General features: G+C 54.1%; 1 protein-coding gene across 1 annotated transcript in view; it reads right to left on the bottom strand.

The window, feature by feature from the left end:
- Positions 1-5014: 5014 nt before the first annotated feature.
- The window catches only part of LOC121167579 (von Willebrand factor A domain-containing protein 5B1-like), a 30870-nt gene continuing 11259 nt past the window's right edge, over positions 5015-24625 (bottom strand). The window contains exons 8-21 of the mRNA XM_040997065.1: positions 20879-20989; positions 18923-19125; positions 18619-18733; positions 17292-17477; positions 15299-15485; positions 14674-14888; positions 13058-13259; positions 12303-12617; positions 11207-11344; positions 9782-9913; positions 7913-7987; positions 7341-7410; positions 6789-6906; positions 5015-5515 (exon numbers count right to left, since the gene is read on the bottom strand). Coding sequence (XP_040852999.1) covers positions 5015-5515; positions 6789-6906; positions 7341-7410; positions 7913-7987; positions 9782-9913; positions 11207-11344; positions 12303-12617; positions 13058-13259; positions 14674-14888; positions 15299-15485; positions 17292-17477; positions 18619-18733; positions 18923-19125; positions 20879-20989 — 2568 coding nt within the window. The remainder of the gene's footprint in view (positions 5516-6788; positions 6907-7340; positions 7411-7912; positions 7988-9781; positions 9914-11206; positions 11345-12302; positions 12618-13057; positions 13260-14673; positions 14889-15298; positions 15486-17291; positions 17478-18618; positions 18734-18922; positions 19126-20878; positions 20990-24625) is intronic.

Here is a 24625-nt window from a genome sequence, read left to right as displayed (position 1 = left end):
TGTGAAAGCCAAGTATTTATTAACAGGAGAGAAGACACAAAGATGACTTTATCATCTTGTCAGCATTGGTCCAGCAGCTGGTCTATGAGCCGAAGCCTAGAGGATGGCGCAGGAGCCACTGAGTACAGGAAAGCCATTCCCTTGAGAACTTACACACACATACACAGCCACAGCGCAGGATTTGCTGCTAAGAGTTGGTGGACAGCAGACAGTGGACATCTGGAAATTCTACAACATCAATACCACTGGCTGCCGGGCAGGAAGGCAATACGAACTCCGAGGACGAGCAGGTGTTGCAGGCACCACGGGGCCAGGACAGGCGGCAGCCAAAGGGACAGAGCAGCATGTTGTAGGCACTTGAGGCTCTGTGGGGACAAGCACCGGCCATGGCACTTGAGCCAGAGCCACCTGGGCATACGGAATGTGCCCCTGCGAGTGTCGCCACGGTCAGCTTTGCTTTGGAAGCAGCTGGGAGCTCGAGATGGCTGGCACTGAGCCTAGGAGGTTTGCAGCATGAACAGGGGAAATCCCATTTGGTGGTCAGGGACCTGGAGTCGAGAGGGGTTAGGGGCAGTGCTGCTGAGAGGCTAAAGTTGGCGGGCTGGGCACAGGCTGGACACAGGGTCAAGGGGGCCTGCAGTCAGGGGTTGTGGGCCTGGCCAGATGCTGCTGCTGCCAAGCCCTTGGCCTGGGGACAGATCTCTTGGGTCTGGCTGTCCAGCTGTCAAGTGCTGTGTATGGCCTTGCCTGGCTGTCTCACACTGGTGTGGGGAAGCATGAAGGACGCGCATGCACTTCTGTTGGTGGTGACTTCTCTAGCCGCTGCTAGATTGGTAGGAGTTAAGATCTTCCGGGTGTCCTGGCAATGACCATATGCCCCATTCCCCGGGTAGCACCCCTCCCCCTCCTTGCCAGGGCACCAGTGCAGAAGGTGTCTGGGGAGTAGTTAGTGGTGTTACAGTGTGCAGGGACAGACAGGTGATCCTGGGACCCCTGACTAACAGGGGGCTGGGATGTCACACAGGTTGCAGCCACAGCAGTAAATAGGGCCCATCACTGTGCGGGGAGCAGGCTGCACAGAGATGGAGGGGAACCCCATTTTCACTCTCCCTTTTTGGGAGACCCTGCCAAGGAAGAGGAGAAGGCCTCTCAGGTTACCAGGAGAGGAGGAAATGTGGCCCTCAAATAAGAGGAGAGGGGAACAGGGGCCAGGGTGGGAATTAGAAGAAACTTCCAGAAAACTTAACTGACAGGTGAGCCACCTAGTAGGGAGGAGGAGGACGACCCCCCTTTGCTTTCTCAAACATTTGGGGAACAACTGTGAACCGACTCCACTAGAAGCTGGGTCTGGAAATGGTCACAGCAAGTATCAGTCCCAGTGAGTGCTAGCTCAGGCTGGCCGTCTCCTGCTTTGCCTGCAGGGAGAGGATGGGTTGCAGGCGCAGACTGGAGATGAGGCTGCTGAGGCTGGGGCCCAGTTCTTCCAGTCCTTGCAGCTGGTGTCATCCGTGGAGGGGCCTCAGGAAGTGGCCCCTTTGGGCACTCAGGCACAGGAACTGTCCCTGGGCATGGAGGCTCACAGCAGGGGCTCCTCTCTCTGTGGTATGCTGTGCTCTGTGGTCAGCCTGGCAGCTTGGGGAGGAGGAACTGGCTGTGGGCATGCAGGGAAACTGGATGGTGCAAGTCCAAGGCCAGGTACACCCAGGGCAGACCCAAGGAGGCGGCAGTGTGCCCAGTCAGCACCACAAGTGGGAAACCAGTCCATGCGACACACCTGTCACATCCATCCCACCCAGCTGCAAAGGACAGGAATGGTTCTTACTGTACTGGCTACGATGCCCCACAGTGCCCGGCACACAGTAGGTACTTTTCTTACAAATGCCCAAAGACCCACCCTGAGGGAGATGTGGGCCAGTGGCCTCAGTTGCCAGGAGGGGCTGTGTAGCATCGCTGCTATGGCATTATGCACACCGACAAGCCACCATTTTACCCCAAAGTAGCTTCTTTTCCTGGTGTGGCTCTAATACGTTGGCCCACAGCGCAGGTGCCCATGGCTTGTTCAGGTCTCACCTGCAGCACTGGATCGAATGGGATCTCATCCACCCACAAAACGGCAGGCAAACAACTTGCCACAAGTCACCTGCACACTGGCCGTGGAGTCAGGAGCACCACAGGGGGCCCGGAGTCTTCCTGCCAGAGAAGAGGGACATCACGACCCTTCCCAGCTGCTTACCACCTTAAACTGGCTTGTTCTACCGTAGGCCACACCAGTCCACCTTAGACCGGAAGCCAGCGCTAGGTACCTCCAGCTTGAGAACCTCGTGGAAGCGACTTGAGCTTTGTAGTGGAGCCTGACCCTCAGGCCCGACGCTGGCACTCCTGGTCCCAGAAGGCTGGCTCTCTCTGAGCCATCTCAACTCTGCTGCAGTTCTGTTGAAGGTGTCTTTTATCTGAGGTCCTGGAGGAGTCCTCGGAGCATTTGCTATCAAGGAGAATGTCCCTTTTTACTTTCGGTGCTGGATGTGGGACGGGGGACTGTGGAGATCAAACGCGAGCAGAGCATGGGGCCAGAGTTGTGGTCCAGTGGGTGAGGCAGCCATTCCAATGCCAGGATCCCACATTGGGAGCAACAGTTCGAGTCCTGGCTGTTCCATTTTCTATCCAACTCCCTCTGAATGCTCCTGGGAAAGTGGCAGAAGATGGTCCAAGTGCTCAGATCCCTGCCACCCACGTGGGAGACCCAGATGGAGCTGTTGGCTCTTGGTTTCAGGCTGGCGCAGCTCTGGACATTGAGGCGAGAGATCTCTCTCCCGTCTCTCCTTCTTTCCATGTCACTCTGACTTTGAAATAAATCTTTAAATCAAATATAAGCTGGGCTGCAGTGGCCACCACAGGGGCAGGGGCCAAGGAGTGTTGCAGGGATTTCTCCATGATTCCCAGCAGGCTTCTGGGGGAACCTGGGCTCTGCATTGGACAGGGGCTGCGCAGCCTCAAGCCCTGGCTTTTGTCCATACTGAGGCCTGCTGATCCAGAATCCAGCTGGCGGGGGTAGGGTGGGAATGGGGCTGCACAGCCCCGTTCAAACCTGGTCTTGTTCAAACCAGGGGACACACATGACTTCTTCAAGGTCACGCACAGCATCAGAGCAAATTCATGTTTGCTAAGAGGGTGGTGTCTCTGGAGCAGAGAACCCTGGGGATGTCGGAGCAGAAGGAAGTCCCCAGCTCCTGGGTGGCCAACAAGGGAAAGTCACTTCTCAACTTCACACCGGGACTGGGCCTCACTCAATGGGCTGTCTGTGTGTGGTGGGCTGGGAAGTGGATGCCATGTGCCCTGCCCAGCCTCACCTCCAAGCGGGGACTTTGGACTGCAGCGTGGGCCTTGCAGGGGTAGGACGTGCTCTCCTATTACCTCCTAGGGGCCTCAAGTGAGAGCCCTAAAACCTTGGCCTCCCCAAGTTGAGCACCAGCCTTGAGCTAATACCCCACATCCTGCACTCTCCTGGGCTAGTAGATGGCCACAGGGCTGGACCCTGCCTGGCTGTGCGCTTGCCCCTGAGCCCAGCAGTCTGAGCAGCTGTGGTCTTTAACCAAGTTTCCAGTGGGGCTGTACAGCCACCTCCCCTCCCCGTACCCCCTCCCGGGGAGGTTTCACAGCACAATAGGATGTTGGATGCAGGGCGCTGGGCTATGGGAAACAGGTGTCTCCTTTCCCTTGTCCCTAGCCCCTGCTGTAGAATGGACCTTTCCAGATCTGGACTTGCACCAGAGCTCACTAGGCCTCTGCATATTGGTCTGATGAACAGGGACTGTCAAGGTCTCCCTGAAGTGCGGGGGGACACAGAGGGGGGAAGGCCATGGATGTGGGCTCCATGCCAGGGCGATGGGACATTCCCAGAAGGAGAATTTGATCAGGTGAGGCCATGGAGAAAAGGGGCACAGATTCAGTCTGGGATGCCAAGCTGGTGAGGTCCACACCCACCTCCAGGGGACTCTGTGGTTGGACATTGTGGCCCTGGTAATGGGGGAGCCAGATCTCCATGCAGGGGTCAGAGAGTGGGGCTGCAGGAGGGAAGCCCCTGGGGACTCACTTCTACTTTGGAACTTCCAGATCTGTTCATGATATCGAGCAAATCGTGCTCCATGCCCAAGCTGCTGCCCCCAGGGGCACTGCATCCATGCCCAGTTCTCCGGTGCCCAGGCAGCTGCTCTCCTCAACACTGTGCTATAACTGAGCAGGACCCCATTATCCCAGCATGCAAGGCTCACGCAGGTGCCTCTCTGGAGCCTCAGCATAGGCACATGGGGTTGCCTTCCCCAGTTCCTGCGTGCGGATCATCACAGGTGCTGTGGATCTCTCCACTGTCCCTTTTTCTCAGACTAGGTGTGCCCGGGGCACAGCTTAAGTTTAGCACCTGGGCTCACGGGGTCTCTCAGCAGTGCTGCCACCCACTCTGCTCTGGCAGGAAGCTGTAGCTGGCATGCAAGCCAACACTAAGATGGACTGCTGGGTGGGAGGAGTGGGGACATTTTTGCATGTGGGTATGGGATGGTCTGAAGGCTGGCAGCATGGCGCTAAGAGTCCAGGCACTCATGGAGGGGGCCTCCCATGCGGAGCCGGCCTGCTGGGTACTGGTAGGTACTGGGCTTGCCCAGGCACTCTTGGACTGAAAAGGGCATCCCCAGTGCTGCCGAGTGGTGCCCACATGGTCTTCCTCTGTCTTCTCTCACCACCCACAGTAGCTGGAAGCCCCAGGCCTGGGCGCAGAGGTCTAGTCTGACACGTTCATCTCACTTTCTTGTTTTATAGACTGGGGCCCACATAGGGGGCAGGAGCTGGCCTACGGTGGCAGAGCTAGCAAAGTTGATAGCAAAGAGCACTGAACCCAGCCTCCCATCTGCTAGTCCAGGGCTCTTTTAAACAGCCGATGTATCAGCTACAGCTTCTCCTAGTTCCTTGCTGTGGGCCGCAAAGGCCCCTTGTCGCTCGCCTACCGCCCTGGGCCCCACCACCACTACACGTAGCTCGGGTTGTAGCAGAGCAGGTTGAACTCCAGGTTTTCATCCCAGTGCCGCAGAAGCACGAAGAGCTGGCGGGCGGCGGCCCTGAGTGTGCCCCGAGAGCGGCCTTCAGGTACCTCCTGCTGCTCCAGCCACCGGTCAGCTTTGGCTGCCACCAGCTCCCATTCGATGAAGTAGGAGGCAGAGCTGTGTTCCAGCCAGGCCAGCCCCACCACGGTGGCCCACAGCTTTCCTGTGTGCTCCACCATCGCCCCGGGCTCCAAGGCCGGCCGGCCCTCAGCTAAGGGATCTAGGGAGATGCTGGTGCATGTGGGGTGCTGTGCTGGGGTGCACGGCTGGGAGCCACGGGCCTCGGGCTCTGCCTGGCGGGCCGTGAATGACACACGGTGGCAGGTGAAGGGCGAGGCCCATTTGAGCTTCTCCATAGGGATCTGGATGGCCTCGCAGAAGGCTTGGTTGAGCAGGAAGGCTCCGGAGGCCAGCTGCAGAGACACCTGTGTGTGGAGGAGCCCTCAGTGGGCTTCCCGGGGGCAGTCCCTGGAGCCCTCACACCCACACAGCCCACGTGCTCGCCTCCCACACTCACCTAGGCTGCCTGGGCCCAGGAAGCAGCTCCATCCCCGCTGCCCCGCCCCTTCCTGTCTCAGCACCAATCAGCTTCCAAGTCTCCTTGGGCCCCTGCAGCTCTGTCATCCACCCAGTGCCTCCTCACGGTGGTGTCCCCGCCTCTTCATCCCACTCTCACCCAGTCTACCTGTCCTGTACCCCCAGACTGTCAGAGCAGGCTGTGTCAGGTAGAGCTCTGTGCTTTTTGGAGTCAAGTCAGTGGCTTTGAGATTTGCTTAGCATAAATGCGATCTTTACAGCCGTGGTCTGCCGTTGTCCTTTAGCAATCAGCCTTGTGGCTCCAGCTGTCTAGCCTTCCCCTCCCCCTGCCCAGGCCCTTGGCCAGCTGTCAGGGCTTGCCACAAGCATTAGTTTCCTTAGGATGCCCTGTTTGGCCATCCCCTGCCCCTATGCACCTCTAAGCTGACCTGGGTGTCTCCCACCCCTGCACTCCCCCACTGATCCTGCCTGCAGCTCCCTGGGATGAGCACTGCCTGGCTCCCTGTGTGGGTCCTTGCAGACATTCAGCCCCATGAGTGCCTGGACCACATGCGTTTGGCTCAGCGTTGCCTCCACTACCACTGAGCCTGACTCAGCGCTTGCCAGAGTGAATGTGGCCGTGTGCACTTGGAAGCCCAGGGGACACTACGTGGGTGTGCAGCGATGCTTAAGGGTGCCCCTTTCCTGAGTACCCTCTGATCCACAATTCCCTTGGTGGCCTGACCCGTCTCTTCTGCTTGTCTGCAGGCCTTGGTACCTGTTCTTGCTGGGGTGTTTGTGGTGCCGCTCGCTTACCGCAGCATGGACCTCCCCCCACCGACCCCAGGATGTTCGTTGTGCTTGCTTGGGAGTCACTGCCAGCTTGCCACACATACACACATGGACAATGTGGCATACAAAGCAAACAGCCTGGAGATTTTTTTAAAAGGCAAATGCAGTAGATTGCAAAGAATAGCTGTGGTGTTAGCTGTGGCCTCTAGCAAGTCCCAAGTGCCCAGGGCAAGGAAGATTCAGGCCTATGCCCTCTGCCCTGCTGACTGGGGCCGTCCGTGGCAGGCAGCTGTGGGAGTCTGGGCTCAGGCTAAGGGCTTCCTCCTTCCGGGCAGGGGGCACTCACAGAGAGGCCCTGCTGCCCTGTGGGCCGCATGGGGGCGCACTCACCAGCGGGATGTAGTCAGAGCTCCGGCTGCCCGAGGCCACCTCAGGAGTCCTGGCCAGTGGCTTGCCCAGGAAGCCTTTGGCTGCCCGTGTCAACAGCTTGGTCTTGTTGAGATTCAGCCTGTTGGGGGCGGGGAGGGTCAGGTGTCTCCGATTAGCTCTCCCCTTAGGGCCTGCCCAGCCGCCTCAGAACGTCAGGGCCAGGAAGGGGTCCAAGCAGTGGCATCCTCCACCCTTCTGTTCCTTGGCGGCTGGGCAGGATGGGATGGGGGAGCATCGGCTGCAGGTGGCTCTGTGAGGGTGGGTCTTCCTGCGACCACCTTGGATACCAGGTCTTGCTCAGCCCAGCGGTCATGCTTGTGTACGACCCTCCCGGGGGCACATGTGGTTAGGAGACTGTAGGAAGTGGGGGACGGAGGTGGACCTGGTGTGTTAGGCAGGGCAAGATCTGGGAGGCAGCGTTGGCTACAGTGGGGCCTTTATAGTACCTGTCTGAGGGGACAGTCCCAGGACGGTGGACCTCAGCGGGATACCCCTTGCTGGAAATCTGCTTACCTGGATCCAAAAACTGCGTCTGAGGCCTTGATGGAAGAGAGGGAATCAGGAGGCAGGTTGCGCACGGACCCTAGAGAACCACAGGAATCAGACCTGAGGCCTGACAGTGACCTGTCCCCGTGGGAGTGGGGACAGACCTCGGGGCAGGGCTTGCCTGCATCCCTGTGTCACTAGGAACAGGAGCCAGTCCCTAGGCTGCTGGGCTGTTTGTGACTTGGTTGGCATGGGGAGGGGTGGAACCACTGACTGCAAGTTTCCTCGGCAGGTTAATTCTGGGACCTTATGGGGACAGTGCTAAGTTTATGTTAATCCCTTTATTACTAAGTGGGGACACTGAGTGAGTCTGTGGCATGTTGCTGGGGGACTCCAGGCACAGTGGGGTCGGGCCCAGAGTGGCCCCTCTCTGGACACTAGGAGGCCTGACTTAGGCCCTGCTCTGTCACCAAGATGTATGTAGGGAGACTTCTGTGAGTCACTTTACCCTTCATCTTCAAGTTGGGAACAAGTCTTTTCTGGATTGGTCGCTGTCACCCTTTAAATCAGGATGAGGAACAGGGCTGGCTGCCACTCACCTTCCAAGGCCGTGTGCTTCTCGCGGCTAGGGGACAGGATCTCTCTAATGGTCACTCCTGGGCTCTCCTCCCTGCCTATGACGGAGGAGGGAGACAACAAGTGAGGGCTGACCCCGGCCTTTCCTCCTCCCTACCAGCTCTCATGGGCCGAATTCCCGTCTCCACCTTCCCAACACAGAACTGTGGTCTGCCCACCGAGGAGCTGTGGGGCCTCAGCAAAGTCACTTCCTTGTCAGTTTCGCCTGCACGCTAGGGATCTTGGTGCCTGTCTCACAATGCTGTTGTGAGAATTAAACAACATGATGCACAGACAGTGGGCAGTGTTTGGTGCCTGGCTAGATGCTCACCAAGACCCAGTGTTAAGCAGGAACCACTGGGGGCTCCTGGGAGCTCACAGGTCAGGAGGCAAAGGGGGTGTCTCCAGGGCAAAGCCTTGCTGAGAAGGGGCCCAGGGACACCAGCACATGGTACTTATTCGGTAGAGGCCTCTGGACCTCACCTTCCCCATCTGTGAAATGGGGATAACAACCACACCTCTTTAGTTGGAAATGTGTCATCAAAGGGGTTATTCCTAGGGTCGTCCTTTCCAGGGCTAGAAAGGGATGGGGCAGGCTACTTAGGAGGGAGGGATTATGTGCTGAAGGAGGGGGTGGTCTGTGCTGGAGGAGGAGGTGGCCCATGCTGGAGGAGGGAGTGACTACGTTCTAGAGGAAGCTTCCAGCACCAGCAGGCTCAGTAAACCCTCAGTAAAACCCTGGCTTTGCCAGGGCTGAATGGAGCCCAGTATGTTGTCCCAAACTCCCAGCTCAGGAGTGGGCTAGAGCCCGAGTGATGGAGGCAGATGGGATGTGGATGCCTTGGGGACTCTGGACTGAGTATGTCCGAGTTCAAGCCCTGGCTCCATCACCACCATCAGCTCAGAGCCTCGCTCTGCTCACCTCTCAGGCTGGTAGTGGGGAGCCCCGGGGAAGGGGAGCAAGGGCCGCCACCCATCTAACTCTCCGCCTGATCTGTGGTCTCCCTCAGGGAGGGAGAGTTGTAGGGGAGGGTAAGGGTTTGGAAATCAGACACCCTGAGGCATGGATCTGAGACACCCTGAGGCGTAAGACAGAGGGATCTGGGGTTTTGGGGGAAGCCGTGGCCTCTGAGAGCCAAGCTGTGGAGAAGGGCAGAGAGGAACAGCCTGTAGCCTAGCATCTCGGCTTGACACAGGGGCTGAGCAGCATCCTCTGAGTCTGGGGTCCCAGAGGGATGAGGAGTTGGCAAGACATCTTGCTTTTGAAGAACTCTGCCTCTGACTTTCTGTTTAAAACCCATGAGGGTCTGGGAACACCTGCTGTGACCACAGGTAACAAGTGCTCATGGTCTGGGGGCCTGGGATGGTGGCTCAGTGAACTCTGGGCTCCCATGCTAGCTTAAGGTGGGAGAGAGTTGAATACCATCTTGCAAACCTGTGAAAGGTTACATGAAGGTCAAGGACATATGAAGGTCCTGGAGAGGATTGAAAGGAAGCTGTTGGAAGGCCCGACCAGCAGCTGGTGGCACACGAACAGGTGTGCTGGGCTTTCTGTGCTTTGCTCAGTCCCTTGTTGTTCAGGGTCCTTGGGGACTCAGGGGCTGGAGGCAGGGACCCGTTACTGGGATCTGCAGACTTCGTAGAGGAGCGGGGGCAAAGCCAGGGGTGGGGGTGGTGGGTGCTGCATTCCTCACGATACTCATGGGTCTGCTGAACCCTGAGTAGGCCTGGCCTTGCTCTGGCCCTGCCCATGCACCCGGAGCGCAGGCCCAGCAAGGTCTCTCCAGTATTGAATATGAGGGCAGGGTGACTGCCAGGGCCCATACTCTGCATGCGCCTCAGGTGGCTCTTACTTGGGACATGGAATTTGCCATCTCCTGCTGCCGAGTCCTCTTTGAGCGTGGCCTGGGACCGTCCGAAGCCCGCAGAGGTGCCTTTCCACTGTCGAGTCAGGACCCGAGAGCTGAGCATCCGCAAGCCCACCCCTTTGGGGAGGACAGGGAGAAGACTTAGTTGGACCCATAGGTGGACCAGGCCTTTGCCTCCTCTCAGAGCTGGCAGGAATGCTTCTGGCTCCAATGCTTGAATGATCCAAAGGCATCATGCAACCTGACCTTTGGCCTTGCAACCCAGCCTCATCTTTTACCAATGGGATGAGGCGCTGGCCATTCTGAGCCTTGGGTCCCTTCGTTGGGCAGTGGGGATGACACTCCCCTGGACAGGGTGAGGCTGCCCCCGACGCTGTTCAGGAAGCAGTGTGGCTTTCTGGATAGGGACTCTCCTTTCTTTTCCTTTCTGCTTTTAGAAACCTCTGGCCCAGTGCTGGTGTCCTGGGCCACACTTAACATGCTGCTTCCTTTTTCTTTCTAACTCTGCCTTTCCGATAAATAAATCTCGGAAAAGAAAACAGACTTGACCCAGGCCCCTGGGGAGCCTCAGCAGAGTTACTTAGCTCACTTCTGCCTCCAGTTCCCACCTACAGAATGGGAGTGATGGCAGTACCGACTTGGCAGAGCAGCGCTCAGGGTTAGATAACCTGGAAAATACACAAATGCCTTGGACCTACCATGATAAGGGAGACCCTCTATGCTGTTAAAAGGATCACACTATGCTGTTAAACGGAATCAAATAGAGACTATTTTTCACACCCATATTTGTAAAGCATGGCACACATTGGTGTAATTGTGGGCCTGTGACATTTGATTGCTTTACATGTAGATATATCCACAGACGGAAATCTAGAAAGATGGTCACAACCAGGGGGTAGTTAGTGCTCATTCCTGGGTGACTGGGCTCCCAGGTGTTTTGTCTTTTTTCTATTCTATTCTATTCTATTCTATTCTATTCTATTCTATTCTATTCTATTCTATTCTATTCTATTCTATTCTATTCTATTCTATTCTATTCTATCCCATCCCATCCCATCCCATCCCATCCCATCCCATCCCATCCCATCCCATCCCATTCTTCGTTGTGTGCTGTTACATTTTGGAATCCTCTACAATGAGTGCATATCATTGTTGCAATTGGGAAAACTACAACAAAGTCATTTTGATGTGACGGGGAAAGGGTGAGGTGGCTTCACAGAGGGGATGGGGCCCCTCAAAAGGGTGACTTCCTGCTTAGGGCCTTTCAGCCTCTTGGCCCATCTTGTAGCCTATCCTGCAGATCTGTGACACTCATTCCATCCCCCGCCCCCAAATCACAGTTGTCCTCCTCCTGTGGCTCAGAAAGCCTGTGTGGCTCCTAGGAGTGCCCCAGCCAGCGGCTTGCCTTACCAGCATTGGGGTATTCCACCACGGTGGGGAGGTACCGACTCTTGCTCAAGTCCACGGGCACAAAGGCTGTGTATTTGCTGATGACATTGCATGCCTTGCTGGTGTGCACGGCATTCACCTGATAGCGGCGGTTGGACCCTGGCGGGGCAGGGGAGAGGCAGGGGTCATGGTTAGGACTCAGGAACTCCTCCAGCAGCTAAAGGCAGGACCTGGTCAGCGTTCTCTGCTTTTGGCTGGCAGCTTGCTAAGCAAACACAGGAAAGAATCCGTCAAATTAAAGGGCATGGTAATGGAGACCCATAAGACAGGCAGTCTGGGGGTGGGTGTGGGGAACAGGCAAGAAGGATTGGCAGGTGCTTTGGAACCGGTCAGATGAGCTGCCGATGTAGAAAAGAAGAATGTATTAAATATGGGACGATGCTGTAGGAAAACGAGACCTTCCCTATCCGGCACCTTCCTCCAAGGTGCTGCATGTGCCCAGCTTGGCTCACCCAGCACCCCGATGAGACAGTTTTTGGAACCCAGGCCTGGGCAGGTGCACTCAATTGTGGGGTTGTTGGTGTCAAGCGCCCAGGGCTGAGGGGGTAGCTGTGTTCCCGGTGACCTTCAGCTGTGTCTAACAGCTTGTTGGGGAGCCTGTCCCCCCAGTTGCCATGGGGATCTGGACCTATACCATCTGGTTGGCTCTTGTGCTGATGGGGTGGGAGTCAGGGCTTGCCACTGTTCAGTCTCCAGAGACCCACAGTGGGACTGGCAGAGGAACGGCAAGCCCTGGGAGGGGAGGGGAAAGGAGTTGGAAGCACAGAGGAGGGATCCCCAGGGGGAAGTAGGAGGCATGGATGTGTGTGTGTGTTGGGGCGGGGGAGGTGAGAGGCAGGACTCCAGGTGCCAGGGTGGTGGGGTGGTGGGAGTCAGAGGAGGAGCTGATCAGTGGAGTAGGAATGAACTCTCACCCTGCAGAGTGGGCAGTGGGCAGGCTCTGAGGGTGCTGTGAGGAGGGGCCAGGGTCCGCAGGTATGTGTGTGTGTAGGGACGGTCCGGGCTGTGAGTGGGCACTGGGTAGAACCACGAGAGTGGCAAGGGTCGGGGCGCTCACCCTGCTCGATCTCGCCTTCGCGCTCCGCCAGCTGCTCGAAGTCACGGATGATGGCACGGGCTGCCAGGTGGTGGAAGGTCTCGCTCCACAGGTCGTTGTCGCGCCCACTGCCTCGCGCCGGGCCAGGGGGCCCCAGTTCGAAGCTCACCTCCCATTGCAGGTGCTGGCTATCACGCAGACCTCTGACCAGGGCCTTGCCCAGCACCGGGCGAGGGGTGGTGGATCTTCCAGGACTGGTGGGCTTTTCCGACTCAGCCGGGGGCTCCCAGTCCGAGGATGTCTCTGTCTCCAAGGTGGAGGAGTGACGGGAAGGCTCTGCCGGCCAAGAGAGAAGAGGGCCTTGCGCTGAACTGGGGATAGGCTGCCTGCCTGGAAGGCACACAGGGGCGGGGGTGGTGGCTCCATCCCTCCCACAGGTAAATTCACCCCAAAGCACGATCAGCCCCTACCCCCCCAGGGATCATAAATCCCTTTCCTAGGCCAGTTGGGGGTGTCATGGGCTTGTCCCCAAGGGAGGGGCAGGTCCACCTCCTGGGAACCCAGAGCCTTGGGTGGGGGCAGCAAGGATGGGGTGGAAGCAGCCTCCCAGGCCACCCAGGCAGGTTGAATGGAGTGGATGAGGGTGTCAGGGAGGGGCTGGCCACTGGGGACCCTCAGGGACCTGGACACAGGTCTGGGTTCCCCATTTGTCTAGTGAAGTTGGGTTATAGCCAAGAGTGTCCCCTTGGCTGGCAGTGGTCCCAGCAGGTGCTTACCTAGCTCCCTGGGACTGCAGGGGTCTGACGCAGCCTTCTGGCTGGAGCCTTGATCCTGTTCTCCCAGGGGACTCCAGGCCTGAGCATCCTGGTTGGAGGGCTGGAGGGGCTGGCAGGCTTGGGGCAGCAGAGAGGGCCTACGGGCCCCAGGGCCGTGGAGTTTGGGGACCTGGTTCCTGTCTTGGCCAGCGCTTGGCAAGGGCTAGAGGGGTGCGAGATTGGGAGTCAGAGGCCAAGGTGACAGATATGGTGCTTCTTCCTACCACCCCTAGAACTTCAGGACACTGCCCCTCCGGTGCCCAATAGCACAAGGCCTGGGCTCCGACACCCATGAGAAATGCCAGCAAAAACCATCTCCAGCCATGGGCTGATCTCCAAGCTTCAGAAACCACGCAAAAACACAAACCACGGATAAGTCAAAAACCACTTTTTAAAATAAAATTGGTCATAAAGCTTTTTGATGTGTGGTTAAAATGATCAATTTTCCCCATCTGTCATGCCTCAAAGGTCTTTTCCATTCAAAAATCTAGATTTTTTTTTTTTTTTGGGTGCCTGTGCTTTTAGTGTTGTCTGGGGATTCAGGTCTTGGATTCACATGAAATCTGTCTCAGCAGGAGGAGCTAGCAGCCGGGTTTCCCCTGCTTTTCTGAGTGGCACAAATGTCCACAGTTTATTGAAAACAGATTATCCCCTGAGTCACGGTGACTAATCAGCCTCCCACCTCCGTCCCTGCTTCTGCGCAAAGCTGGTTTTCTGTATGATCTCTCTGTTCTGCTTTATTGATTTCATGTATGGGCCTGGCGCTAGAACAAACAACAAATCCAGCTAGGAAATACACACGCATCACACCTGACCAAGATCATCGTAAGGAGAATCCTCTTACCAGTCAGTGGGAATGAACGGTAAATTTCATAATAAGTGCAAGGCAGCTTGGAGGACTTGGTAGAGGAGCCCCAATCAGCCCATAAAATGAGGGCAAGGTAAATTACAGCAAGTTACCACTTTCCCCTCTCGTGCAGATTGGCACTTGTTTAAATATCTCATGACAGCCAGCGTGTTCACTGGGAGTATCTGGTGGAGTCTGGCAGGAGAATAAACTGCTATGAAGTTGAGCAATGCTTTCTCCAGTAAGAAAGAAGGTGTCCCACCCCCTGGACCCAGCAGTTCTACTTTTAGAAATTCAGTCCTGGGAAGCACATCAGGCTATAGTTATCTCTGTGCAGTGCAGTACTGGGGACTGCAAACAGTTCATGGAGGGCCCAGTGTTGTGGTGCAGGGGGCCAAGCTTCTGCTTGCAACGCCATATGAATGCCAGTTTAAAGACGTGGCTTCTCTGTTTCTGATCCAGTTCCTTGCTAATATGCCTGGGAAATTGGTGGAAGATGGCCTACAATCTCCCTGTGGGAGATCCAGATGGAGTTTCTGGCTCTTGGCTTTGGCCTGGCCCAGCCCCGGCCATTATGGCCATTTGGGAATTGAACCAGTGGGCATGGTAATTAGGAAGGTGGTGACTCACTTCATAGTGGGCACCATGCATAGACCCTGTCCTTGTGGCTGAACCACGGCCCCTCCCCGCATCCTCCCTGGCTCATCCCCAGCTTGCCGCATGTGGGTACCTGCACACTGATTTGCCCACGGGTGGCAGAGGCAGCGGCGGCAGTGGCAACATCTGAGGTGGGCTGATTAGAGAGGTCCTGCAGCTTGGCCTTCCGCAGTGGGTATCTCCTGGCAGGCACAGTGGGGTCACTGGCCGTGATGGCCCTTGGGCAGGGCTTGGGGTTGGGGATTTGGTTGGTGCTGTAAGCCCTGCGTCGTGGGGAGGAGTCCAGACCTGGGCAGGGGGTAGAGATGAGGATGGGGGAAGCCATCAGGGTGAGGGAACAGGGTGGGACTTGTGTGTCCCTTTCCTGCTTGGAAACTTGCACTCCCTTCTGTTCCCATCCCCCGGGCCCCGAAGCCTTGCCCGTGGTAGCTCGGCTCCATCTTCCCAGCGACGCGCCCTCTGATCCTTCGGGAGGTCCCACGCATTCTAGGCAGAGGAGATGAGCAGCCAGGAGCATGTACTTCCTGAATGTTACACCCCACACCCCCCGCTTATGCCTGGTGCCTCCCTTCTCTGCTTGCTTTTTAAAGATTTTATTGAGTGAGTGATTTGAAGGAGTTACAGAGGCGGACGAGGGCGAGACACTGAGAGATCTCGCATCCGCTGCCTACAAGGACAAGGCAGCAGAGCAGACGCACCTGCATGAGGGGTGGAGTCTCCGCTGAACAGCCGGGTGTCCCTGGCCTGCTCCAGGTGGAAGGGTGCCCCCACGCTCTTTGCACAGTCGCCGCTGTCTGGGCCAGGCCCCTCATCTGGAGAGTGGCAGAAGACCGAGCTGCTGGACTCTTGGGACTGCAGTGAGTTGCACCGCTGCCGCTTGCTGTCCTGGAGGGAGGGGAGAGAGGGGGCGAGGCTTGAGGCCAGATGCCAGGAGGGACTCCGCATGGGGCAGCGGCGAGCATGAGCGCAGGGATGCAGCCCAATTCCTGCTCAAGAGATGGTAAATGGAGTTGTCTTTCCCTATTAGCTATGTCACTTGCGTTCTCAATCCTTGACGTCATTCTTCAAAAATGTCAAAAATGCTATTCCTGTCTCTAAACAGGTCATCAAAATGAACATAATGAATCACAGATTGTCTCTAGCACACTCCATAATATAAACATATATATACATGGTATACACACATACATCATGCATATATATATATATATAATTGACTTCAGTGCCAGAGTCACACGAGGATTTTTCTGGCTTGTAAAAATTGTACCGAGCTGTTAGCATGTATTGGTATCTGACACTTCACACTTGAAACACCTTAGAAATTGCCCGTGTCAAACTTTCCTTTTAGTATTCAATTGTACAATATCTTACACTAACACCCCATCACCTCTCTTGCCATCCCTTCTTGTCAACCATTTTTTGGTCATTCACCACCCCAAGAACTGCTATAATTAATTCTTGGTCCTGAATCCATAGCATCGCTTTTATTTCTGCGCATTGGATTCCTAGCAGTGGCATCTGCAAGATGGGAGATTTTTGTGTTTCTAACGTCTCATTATTTCTAGACTGCTTTCCAGGAGGGCTGTGGCAGGTCAGGTTTGCAGCCATAATATCTGAAGGATATCTGGGTAAGGAAAGGAGACGGGGCTTGGGGGACTTGGGTCTCTTCTGGTTGCAGGGTCTGTTGATCTGGTACCTCGTAGATCTCCAGGAAGGTCTGCCCTGTGCAAAAGCTTCAGCAACATTTGTTGATGGTCTTCCTGCTGGACTTGAACAGTCTGTAAGGCATGGACCATGACCCTGCTCATGGTTCTTGAGACATTCCATAACATTAAAAAATCTGGGCTTTTCACATCAAATTCCAATTTCTCTTGAAAATTTGGAAATGTATTTAGCACAGAGCCCATATTTCTACACAGTAGAGGAAAGAAGGAGCTACCAGATTTAGTCAGTATGCTATCCAGCCGGCCACACTCTCACCACTCCTTAATGCCTCTTGAATTATAAACTCAGTGATTGCTATTATCAAGCATGATGTCTGTGCCTTTCACTTATAGACCAAGCCCATTTCACACCTACCCAATCCTTTTGCAGACTGAGTTTGCTTCTTAAAAAGCAAAAACAAGATGGGGAATCTTTTAAAGGAGATTGGAGATCTCCCACAGAGAACGGATGGGTGAGGAAAGAACGACTCAGGCCACTTCCCGTGTTTTAGCGTGACTCTGACCTCCCTTTGGAAAGTGCACTGCTTTTCTTTCACGTCTACCACCAAATACAAGAGAATGATTCATGTGAATAGCTGAAGCCACAAACCTACTCAAGATCTTAGCCGACAAGAGTGTTTACAGAAAGGACCCCCAGTGCAGTTGTTCTTGAACTGAAGTATATGTTAAATGCAGATTCCTTGGCCTTGCCCTCAGGACAGCAGATCCAGATTTAGCTCCACATATTAAAAAAGTTTCCCAAGAGGACCTGCAGTAGGGGTTCTTGAGGACCCCACAGTGAGACTGGGGGCTCCACTCCAATAGCATCTCTATGATGGAATGCCCAAGGCCTGGCAACTTTGGCCTCAACTGCAAACTCAGTCTTGATTAGCTCCAGGATGCCACGAACCATGATTACAGCAATGGATGACTTGTAGGCAAGGGGCTCTGGACCCCCGGGGACCCCTGGAGTTTCTTGGATACTTACAGATCTGGGATTGGAGATGTACAAGGAAGCATCACACACGATGCCATAGCCCACCAGCCGCTCGCCTGGGAAGAGGGAGCTGCTGCTGACGGGTGAGATCAGGACTTCGGTGGTCTCAGGGAAGATCCACTCCACTGTCACATCACTCAAGACAGGCGCCATTGCCTTCTTCAAAGATTTGATCATCTATTGAGCAGGAGCAGAACACAGGCTGGGTGAATGTGTGTGAGCCGGACATGGGCAGGTGGGGGCTATGGGGACCATGTGGGTGGGGCTTGATGGGGGAGCAGGTGCAGCAGCCTCGGGTGGCTGGCCTGGCAGGGCAAACCCTGCTGGAATTCTGACATCAGAATTGGAAAATACTCATTGCTCTCCTCTTTCCTAAACCTCCCATGTCAAATGGGCACATCTGAGGCTCAAAAGGAAGCTGTGACTAGCACCCAGGTTTGTGTCCACGCGTGGGCCCCTATCTTTCTCCATGCTACTTCTGTTTAAGTGGAGGCGCTGAGCTAGGATGACATGCACTGATGGACTTTGAAATATCTAACATGTGGTAGGCGTTCAAGCAATGACAGCTGTGGGTTGGTATCACCCAGGCTGTTTCCTCAGATGGACTACAGGCCTCGGGATAAGCCACTCAGAGAGCACAGCACCTGCAGACGCACGTGCTCCAATCTCCCTCTTAGGAGGACCACACGTGTTTTTGCAAAAAATGCTGTTAGGAGATGGTTTTCAGCTGCAATGCTGGAGCTTTTGAGCTCTGATCACACTCATTCCAGGAAGCCTGTAAGCTCAGCGGAGGCAGATTTTCTAACAGGAAGTCTCCACTGCAGGACTCCTGGCCCAAGCTGGCCCTGGTTTTGCTTTCTCGGTGCTGGGCCTGCCTTATGGCCTGCAGTCTTCCCTTCTGTGCTCCTGGGAAGTCTGTGGCTCCTCCTGGAGGGTCTGGACTTGCTTGTGCTGAATACTTGGGAAGTGGTGAGTAGACTGAAAATGCCTCTATTTCTGAGTCCTTGGGAGTTTTCTGAACCACTCCTTTTGGTCAACAGGAATGCGCCAGAAATGACTCCAAACACAACTCTGTTGCCATAAATATGGGGGCTCCCTGAGATGCCTCTTTCCTGGCCATCCAGTGGCTGAGGCTGGAGGGGCTAGAGACCAGGTGGCCTGGGCTCCAGGGATGGCGCCAACGGTTTGCCCAAGCTGTGGTCTTACCTCAATGATTGTCACCAGGGTGCAGCTCCCAGCTCCGCCTGAGTTGCTGCCTGATCTCTCTGGGGCTGTTAAGTTCCAGGCATGGGGAGAAACTGGGGGCTCTTCCACCTACCTTGGGTTGCAGCCGCTCCCCCTCCACCAGGAACTCAGCACTCCCCTTGGACACACACGCTAGGCCTTTCACCAGCCTGTGGCAGACGTTGGGTCCAATGCCAAAGCTATAGCACCTGGGGGCAGGGGGAAGAGACGGGCTGCTTTAGTGCATTGGTGGGGAAAGGCACAGAGCATCTGGGAGCTGGCCTCAGATTCAAATGGAGAGTGAAGGAGAGAGCCGCCCTGCACTGAGTGGGTTGCTCTTTGGACCTGGGGTGTGGGGGTGTGGGCGAGCAGGCCTTCAGCCCTCAGCCTGGGCTGACCTGGTGGAAAAGGCATGGTTGCGCACCAGCTCCAGCACCTTCCCGGTGTTGTTGACAACGCCGTCCGTGATGAGGAAGAGGAGCCGTGGGTGGCCCTGGTGCACCGGCTGCCGGACGATCCACTTGAGTGGGGAAAGGATGTTGGTGCCACCCATGTCGGCGCGCATCCTCTGGATGTTGTCACAGGCCAGGGCCAGGCTCTCCTGTTGGGGGAAGTGGACCCCAGGGTCACCTGTGGCATGGAGACCCTGAAACACGCCTCCCCCTGGATCCAAGGGCAGCCTCACTGGAGTTGATACTCCCAACTGTATTGCTGTGCTGCTCATAGGAAACACAGGAGGTCACTTTTTTGGTAGAGTTCTGTCCAGCTACACCTCTACCAGGGATGCCTGAGAGGCCATTTTTTGTGGTCCCTGAATCTTTTCCTTTCTGGATGCTTCTTTACACATTTATGTCTTTCTGCCAAGGGCAGCATGTGAAGCCTGAATTCTCAGCACAAGCGAGGGTTCCTTTTTCACCGAGAGACAGGTGATGTGGGAAGAATCCCAGACCAGAAATTGTTAGGACTTGAACCTTGAGCCTGATTCTGGTACCGACTCCTGGGACACTTTGAGGAAACTAGGCCTTGTGTCTGGGCTTCGGGTCTCCTCCCTCTGGACCCACATTTAGCTGGCTGGAACTTCCTGTCATTGCTGCACTTCCATTCCAGCTCCCTGAGTGCCTGACATAAGATGTCAGGAGATGGCCTGAGTGCTTGGGCCTTGGCACTCATGTGGGAGACCCAGATGGAGTTCCTGGCTCTTGGTTTCTCCCTGGCTCAGTCCTGGTTATTACGGTCTTTTAGGGGAGTGAACCAGCAGATGCAAAATCTCTCTCTGTCCCTGCCCCACCCCCCCGCCACCTCTGCCTTTCAAATAAGTCAGTGTTAAAAAAAAATATTCTTAAGATCTTGAACCAGTAAGAGTAGGAATTCACTTCAATGGAATGATTAAGTATATGAGCAAAATCTATGATACAAAACTGACTACCTGGAAAAAGATAAAAACAATTTAAATGCTAACTGTAGGGTTTTGTGAAAAAACTCAATCTCTCCAGTGAAATATTAGGTGGTTATTAAAATTAAGGTAAGCAATAAATACTGAATAGTATAAAAATGGATGCATATAGATTCTGGTGTTAGAAAAGTGGATTCTGAGCAGTGTGGAGGCCTGGTCCTACCTACTCATGCACACACAAACAGAACAAGGCTTCACGGATGGATACCAAGCTCTCATAGCATTTTGCCTTCTCTATTGTCTGGATGGTGTAATCAAGAGAGATTTAAAAAAAAAAAAAACATCTCTTTTTGATGACCTAAACTTAACAATTGTAACTCATCTGCATTTTAAAAAATTCGTAAAATTATTCTTAGTTAAAAAGTTGTCCAGTGTTCTCACTTCCTGCTTCCCTCTCTCCCTTCGTCCTCCTTAGATCTGGGCAGGATGCTCTGATTTTTGCACCTGCTGCTGAGGCCTCAGCCCTCCTGCTTCAAGCAGTTGCAGGGCTCCTCTCCTTATCCCACTTCATGCCCACTCACCCACCTGCTCACTCCTCTCTACACCACTCACCTTTTTAGCTCAGCCCTGCATGAGTCCTTTGTTCTCATGAGACTGTCCATGTGCCATGTCTAGGGCATGCCCTCCCCTTTCCCCTTTATCCTTTCCCATCTCTGCACACACACACACACACACACACACACACACCCCTATTTTATTCTGATGAGGTGGAGGGGTCAGGAAAACACCTCAGCAGAGATGGGTCTCTCCCCTCTGCACCCCATTTGGCTGCCCTGGCTGTGATCAGGGCTCCTTGGGTGGGCAGTGGCTGAGACAGTCCTCAAGGTAACCTCCTCTTTCCTCTTCCTCTGCTCTTCACCACCCACCACTTTCCTGGTGCCCAGGCCTGCCCCTGCCTTACCTCATTGTAGGTCTGGCTGGAAGGGAAGAGAGTCTTGAATGTGGATCCAAACCCAATGACGTTGAAGAGGCAGGTTGGCATGAGGCTCTTCAGCGCCACCAGCAAGGCATCCTGGGAGGTGAGAGAAGGGGTTCGAGGGTTCAGGCAGGGGCTCTGGCCTTGCCATTGCCACACACCAGCATCCACACCCCCAGCAGGGCTGCCTCCATGGAGGCCTTCGTGTTCCCTCTCTGCACCCAGCACTTCCTTCTCATGTCAGGAAATGTACTGATGTTGAACAGGGACTGGATAAAGCCATTATTATAAAACTCCTCAGCAGTGAAGCAGGTCCAACTTCCCAAAGCCATTCGATTCCAGCCGCCAGTTCCATTTCACCTCTCCCTGACCCTGAGAGGTTGAGTGCAGGGGGTACCTGTTCCCTTTTGCCAAAGCAAAATAGATGTCCAAGGGAGGGAAGTGGCCAGAGGAGGTCACATTGTGGATGGAGCAGCTCTTGGCCCTCACTCAGGGCCTTTGCATGGGATTCAGCCTGCCTCAGCTCTATCCCTGGGGACGGTCTCTTCTGCTCACCATTGTTATAAGCACAGAATGTGTTTTTCATGCCCTGCCTCGTTAATCTCTACAAAACCCCCTTGAAGTAGGTACACCAGTATTTCCATTTTACAGAAGAGGTGAAGTGGCTTGCCAGGGAGACAGCAAGCACACATCATCTGCCTCCTAAGTTAATGGACATTGGAGTTTTCATTGATAAAGCTGTGCACCCCTGGGAACCCCAGATAAATGTATATGGGGAAAAATAATGAGAGAGAAGAAGGTAGAAGTGCTGGCAGAAGTGCAGATGATGAGGGGGGTGGTAATGGTGATGATACATTGGGATGTTAAATATCTACTGCATGCCACACATGGTGCTAAGCCCTTGAGAGCAGCTATCTGATATCATCTCTCCACCATGGGTTACAGCATGGTGGTTAAGGGGACTTCTTTTGCATCTAGATTTAAATACCACTTTCATCATTACTAACTTGACCTTGGGTAGGTTATATCATCCCTCTGAGAGGTACTCCGGTGCAAAGTAAACCTGCAATAAATGACAATTCTTGCTAACCCATCTAAAGTCTACATTAAAAGTAATCCTATTATACAGATAAGGAAACTGAGGCTCAGGAGGGTTAAGGGGCCATTCTGGCTTATAGAACTTGAGAATACAACCCAGACTCTGAAAACACAACTCCTGGAGTTGGTGCTCTGGCATAGCAGGTAAAACCACCATCTGCAACACCACATGGGTACTTGTTGGAGCACCTGCTGTTCCACTTCTGACCCAACTCCCTATTAATGAACCTGGGAAAACAGCAGAAGATGGCTTAAGTGCTTGGGCCCCTGGCACCCATGTGGGAGACCTGGTTCTTGGCTTCAGTCCAGCTCAACTCTAGCTGTTATGGTTACTTGGAGGAGTGAATCAATGATTAAGAGATCTCTTTCCTCCCCCCTCTTTTGCTCTGACTTTGTGTTTCAAATAAAGAAGTGAATCTTAAAAAAAAACACCTCACATAGTTCCCAGATCTGTATTCATGTCTGTTCTGCCTTGGTACAGAACTCAGGAACAAAAACCTCCCCTCCACTCCCAGAATTTACTGATGGGAGGAATCTCAGCCTGGCTTCAGAGAGAGAGAAACCATTATGCTTCGAGATCTAGGAGGAAACAGATGCTATGGATGCTGGTCACTCCCACAGCCCACCTACAGCCTTCCAAGCTGGCAGATCCACAGACCCCCCCGCCCACTTGTTCTGCAAACATTAACACTAAACATCAGCACTGACGTTGTCTCCCTCTCTCCATTGCTTGTGTCAATACATTCTGTGTCTTTACAAAGGAAGTCAATACCTGCTTACTTTTCCATTAGTCACTGGCGCATGTTCCTGTTAGCAGGAGACTCTGCTGATCCACGCAGATTGTCTCTGCTCACACCTATTAGAATTTTAAAGGCATGGGTTTTGGCAGCAAGTGGCAGCTGAAGAATGAGACCAGCTGCAGGAAATTAAATTGGCTGAACTTTCTCTGTTGGCACACGTTGTTTGGATTTCTATTCTCTTCCTTCTCCCTAAGCCCAGTGTTTCCTAAAGCTTCAACCCAATGTGCCATAATAAATGGCCCAAGCACTCCTCAGGGACCTTACTGTCCTCGGAGATGTGTGTGTCTGTGGCTTAGGTAGTCTTCAGCTTTCTGTAAAAGTGCACGCCTAGTGTTGTGGCATGCATAAATGCAAAACCATCTGTGAGGAGGTGAGCTTGAGATCAGAGAGTTGAGTTGGAGAAGAGTAACGCAGGCTCCAAGGAAAAGAGAACTGAAAGGAGTGCCAGATAAAATTGCTAGAAAATTCTAGAAAGCAAAGGTCTTCAGTTCAGGAAGCACACTTACATTTGCAAACTGGTTGTTATTGGCTAGAACACTTGGATAAGAAAGACATTGAAACAGTTCAGGCTCAGCAGAGGAAAAAAAGAGTCATAATTGATTAGTGATGTCTGCCTGGGCTTGGGGGAGGACAGCAGAAAGGGGGTGACATATATTTGTCCTCCCTGAATTAACCCTTCTTCCTTATTTCATAGACAGGACATATGCAGCCCAGAATGGAGATCCTGTTTGTTTAAAGCCACACAGCAAGTCAGTGCTAGAATCAACACTGAGCTCCAGGAGTTTCTCTTTCCACAATGCCATACAGCAGAAATGACATAATCATAGAGGACACTGTTTTAGTGGAAAAGTGTGTATAATTCCCCACAAGCAAGGCAAGGGGAGATGAGCATTGAGGCTCATCTTATGCAGGAGGCTCAGTCTTATCAGCCCTGTGGTAGTGGGAAGAGAATTTAGCCTCCTGGGGACTCTGTTTCTTTATGGACGAAGTGTTCCCTAGGGATGGTACAGGTATGTGGCTCTAGCATCAGGGAGGGGCTCTCTTATAATGTTCCTATTGCTTGTTCAATGGGAGACAGATGGAAGACAGGCCTGGATCGTGCTTCAGGACCACAGCACGCTGGATAGCTCCACACTCTGTTTCTTGCCTTTGATGTGGAGTTAGAGGAGGGAGAAAGCCCCAGCCAGCTGCACACATTCCAGAGGTCTTCCGTAGGTGTCCTCTGTCGTACTTCAAGGCAAAACTCAGATCTAGGAAAACTTCAGAGGTGGCTGGCTTCATACTCTACCCAGTAACCCCACCTCTCCTTGCTGAGTCTGTTGCCCTGGAAACAAGAGCTTGTGCCAGGGGGTGGATGACATTCCAGGTGACAGCAGGACCCTACTCCCTTCTTGTCCTCCCACCCCTTGTTCTCTGAAGTATGATCTACTCAGTTCAACAGCAGACTGGGGTTTGCTCGCATGAACACAGGGCTAGGTTCCATGAGGACAGAAGGATAAGAAAGATCTGGCCCTTATTCCTCTTACTGAGTTCACAATTCTATATGTACAACGAAAACCACAAGGGACCATTGGGTAGTGCCATAATCAAGACAAACAGGAGGAGGAACCGCTTCTGGTGGGAAGGGGACAGGGCCCACCACACTCTGTCCTACTCTCCCTCAAAGCTCTTCTTAGGAGGGAAACCAGGCTGGCTGACCTGAGTCCCTCGCTTGACTGGGAGCCCCTGCAGAGTAGCCCCTGTGTTTGTGACTTGCTGTCTCCCCAGAGGGCCAAGCACAGGGCTTGGCATAAGGTAAACATTTCAGAAAAAAAGAGGAGTCTACTCTTTTCTG

The sequence above is a fragment of the Ochotona curzoniae genome, unplaced genomic scaffold (genome assembly GCF_017591425.1).
Source record: "Ochotona curzoniae isolate NIBS_2020 unplaced genomic scaffold, NIBS_Ocur_1.0 patch392, whole genome shotgun sequence".
Classification (NCBI taxonomy): Eukaryota; Metazoa; Chordata; class Mammalia; order Lagomorpha; family Ochotonidae; genus Ochotona; species Ochotona curzoniae.
This window is presented reverse-complemented; position numbering and strand designations above follow the sequence as displayed.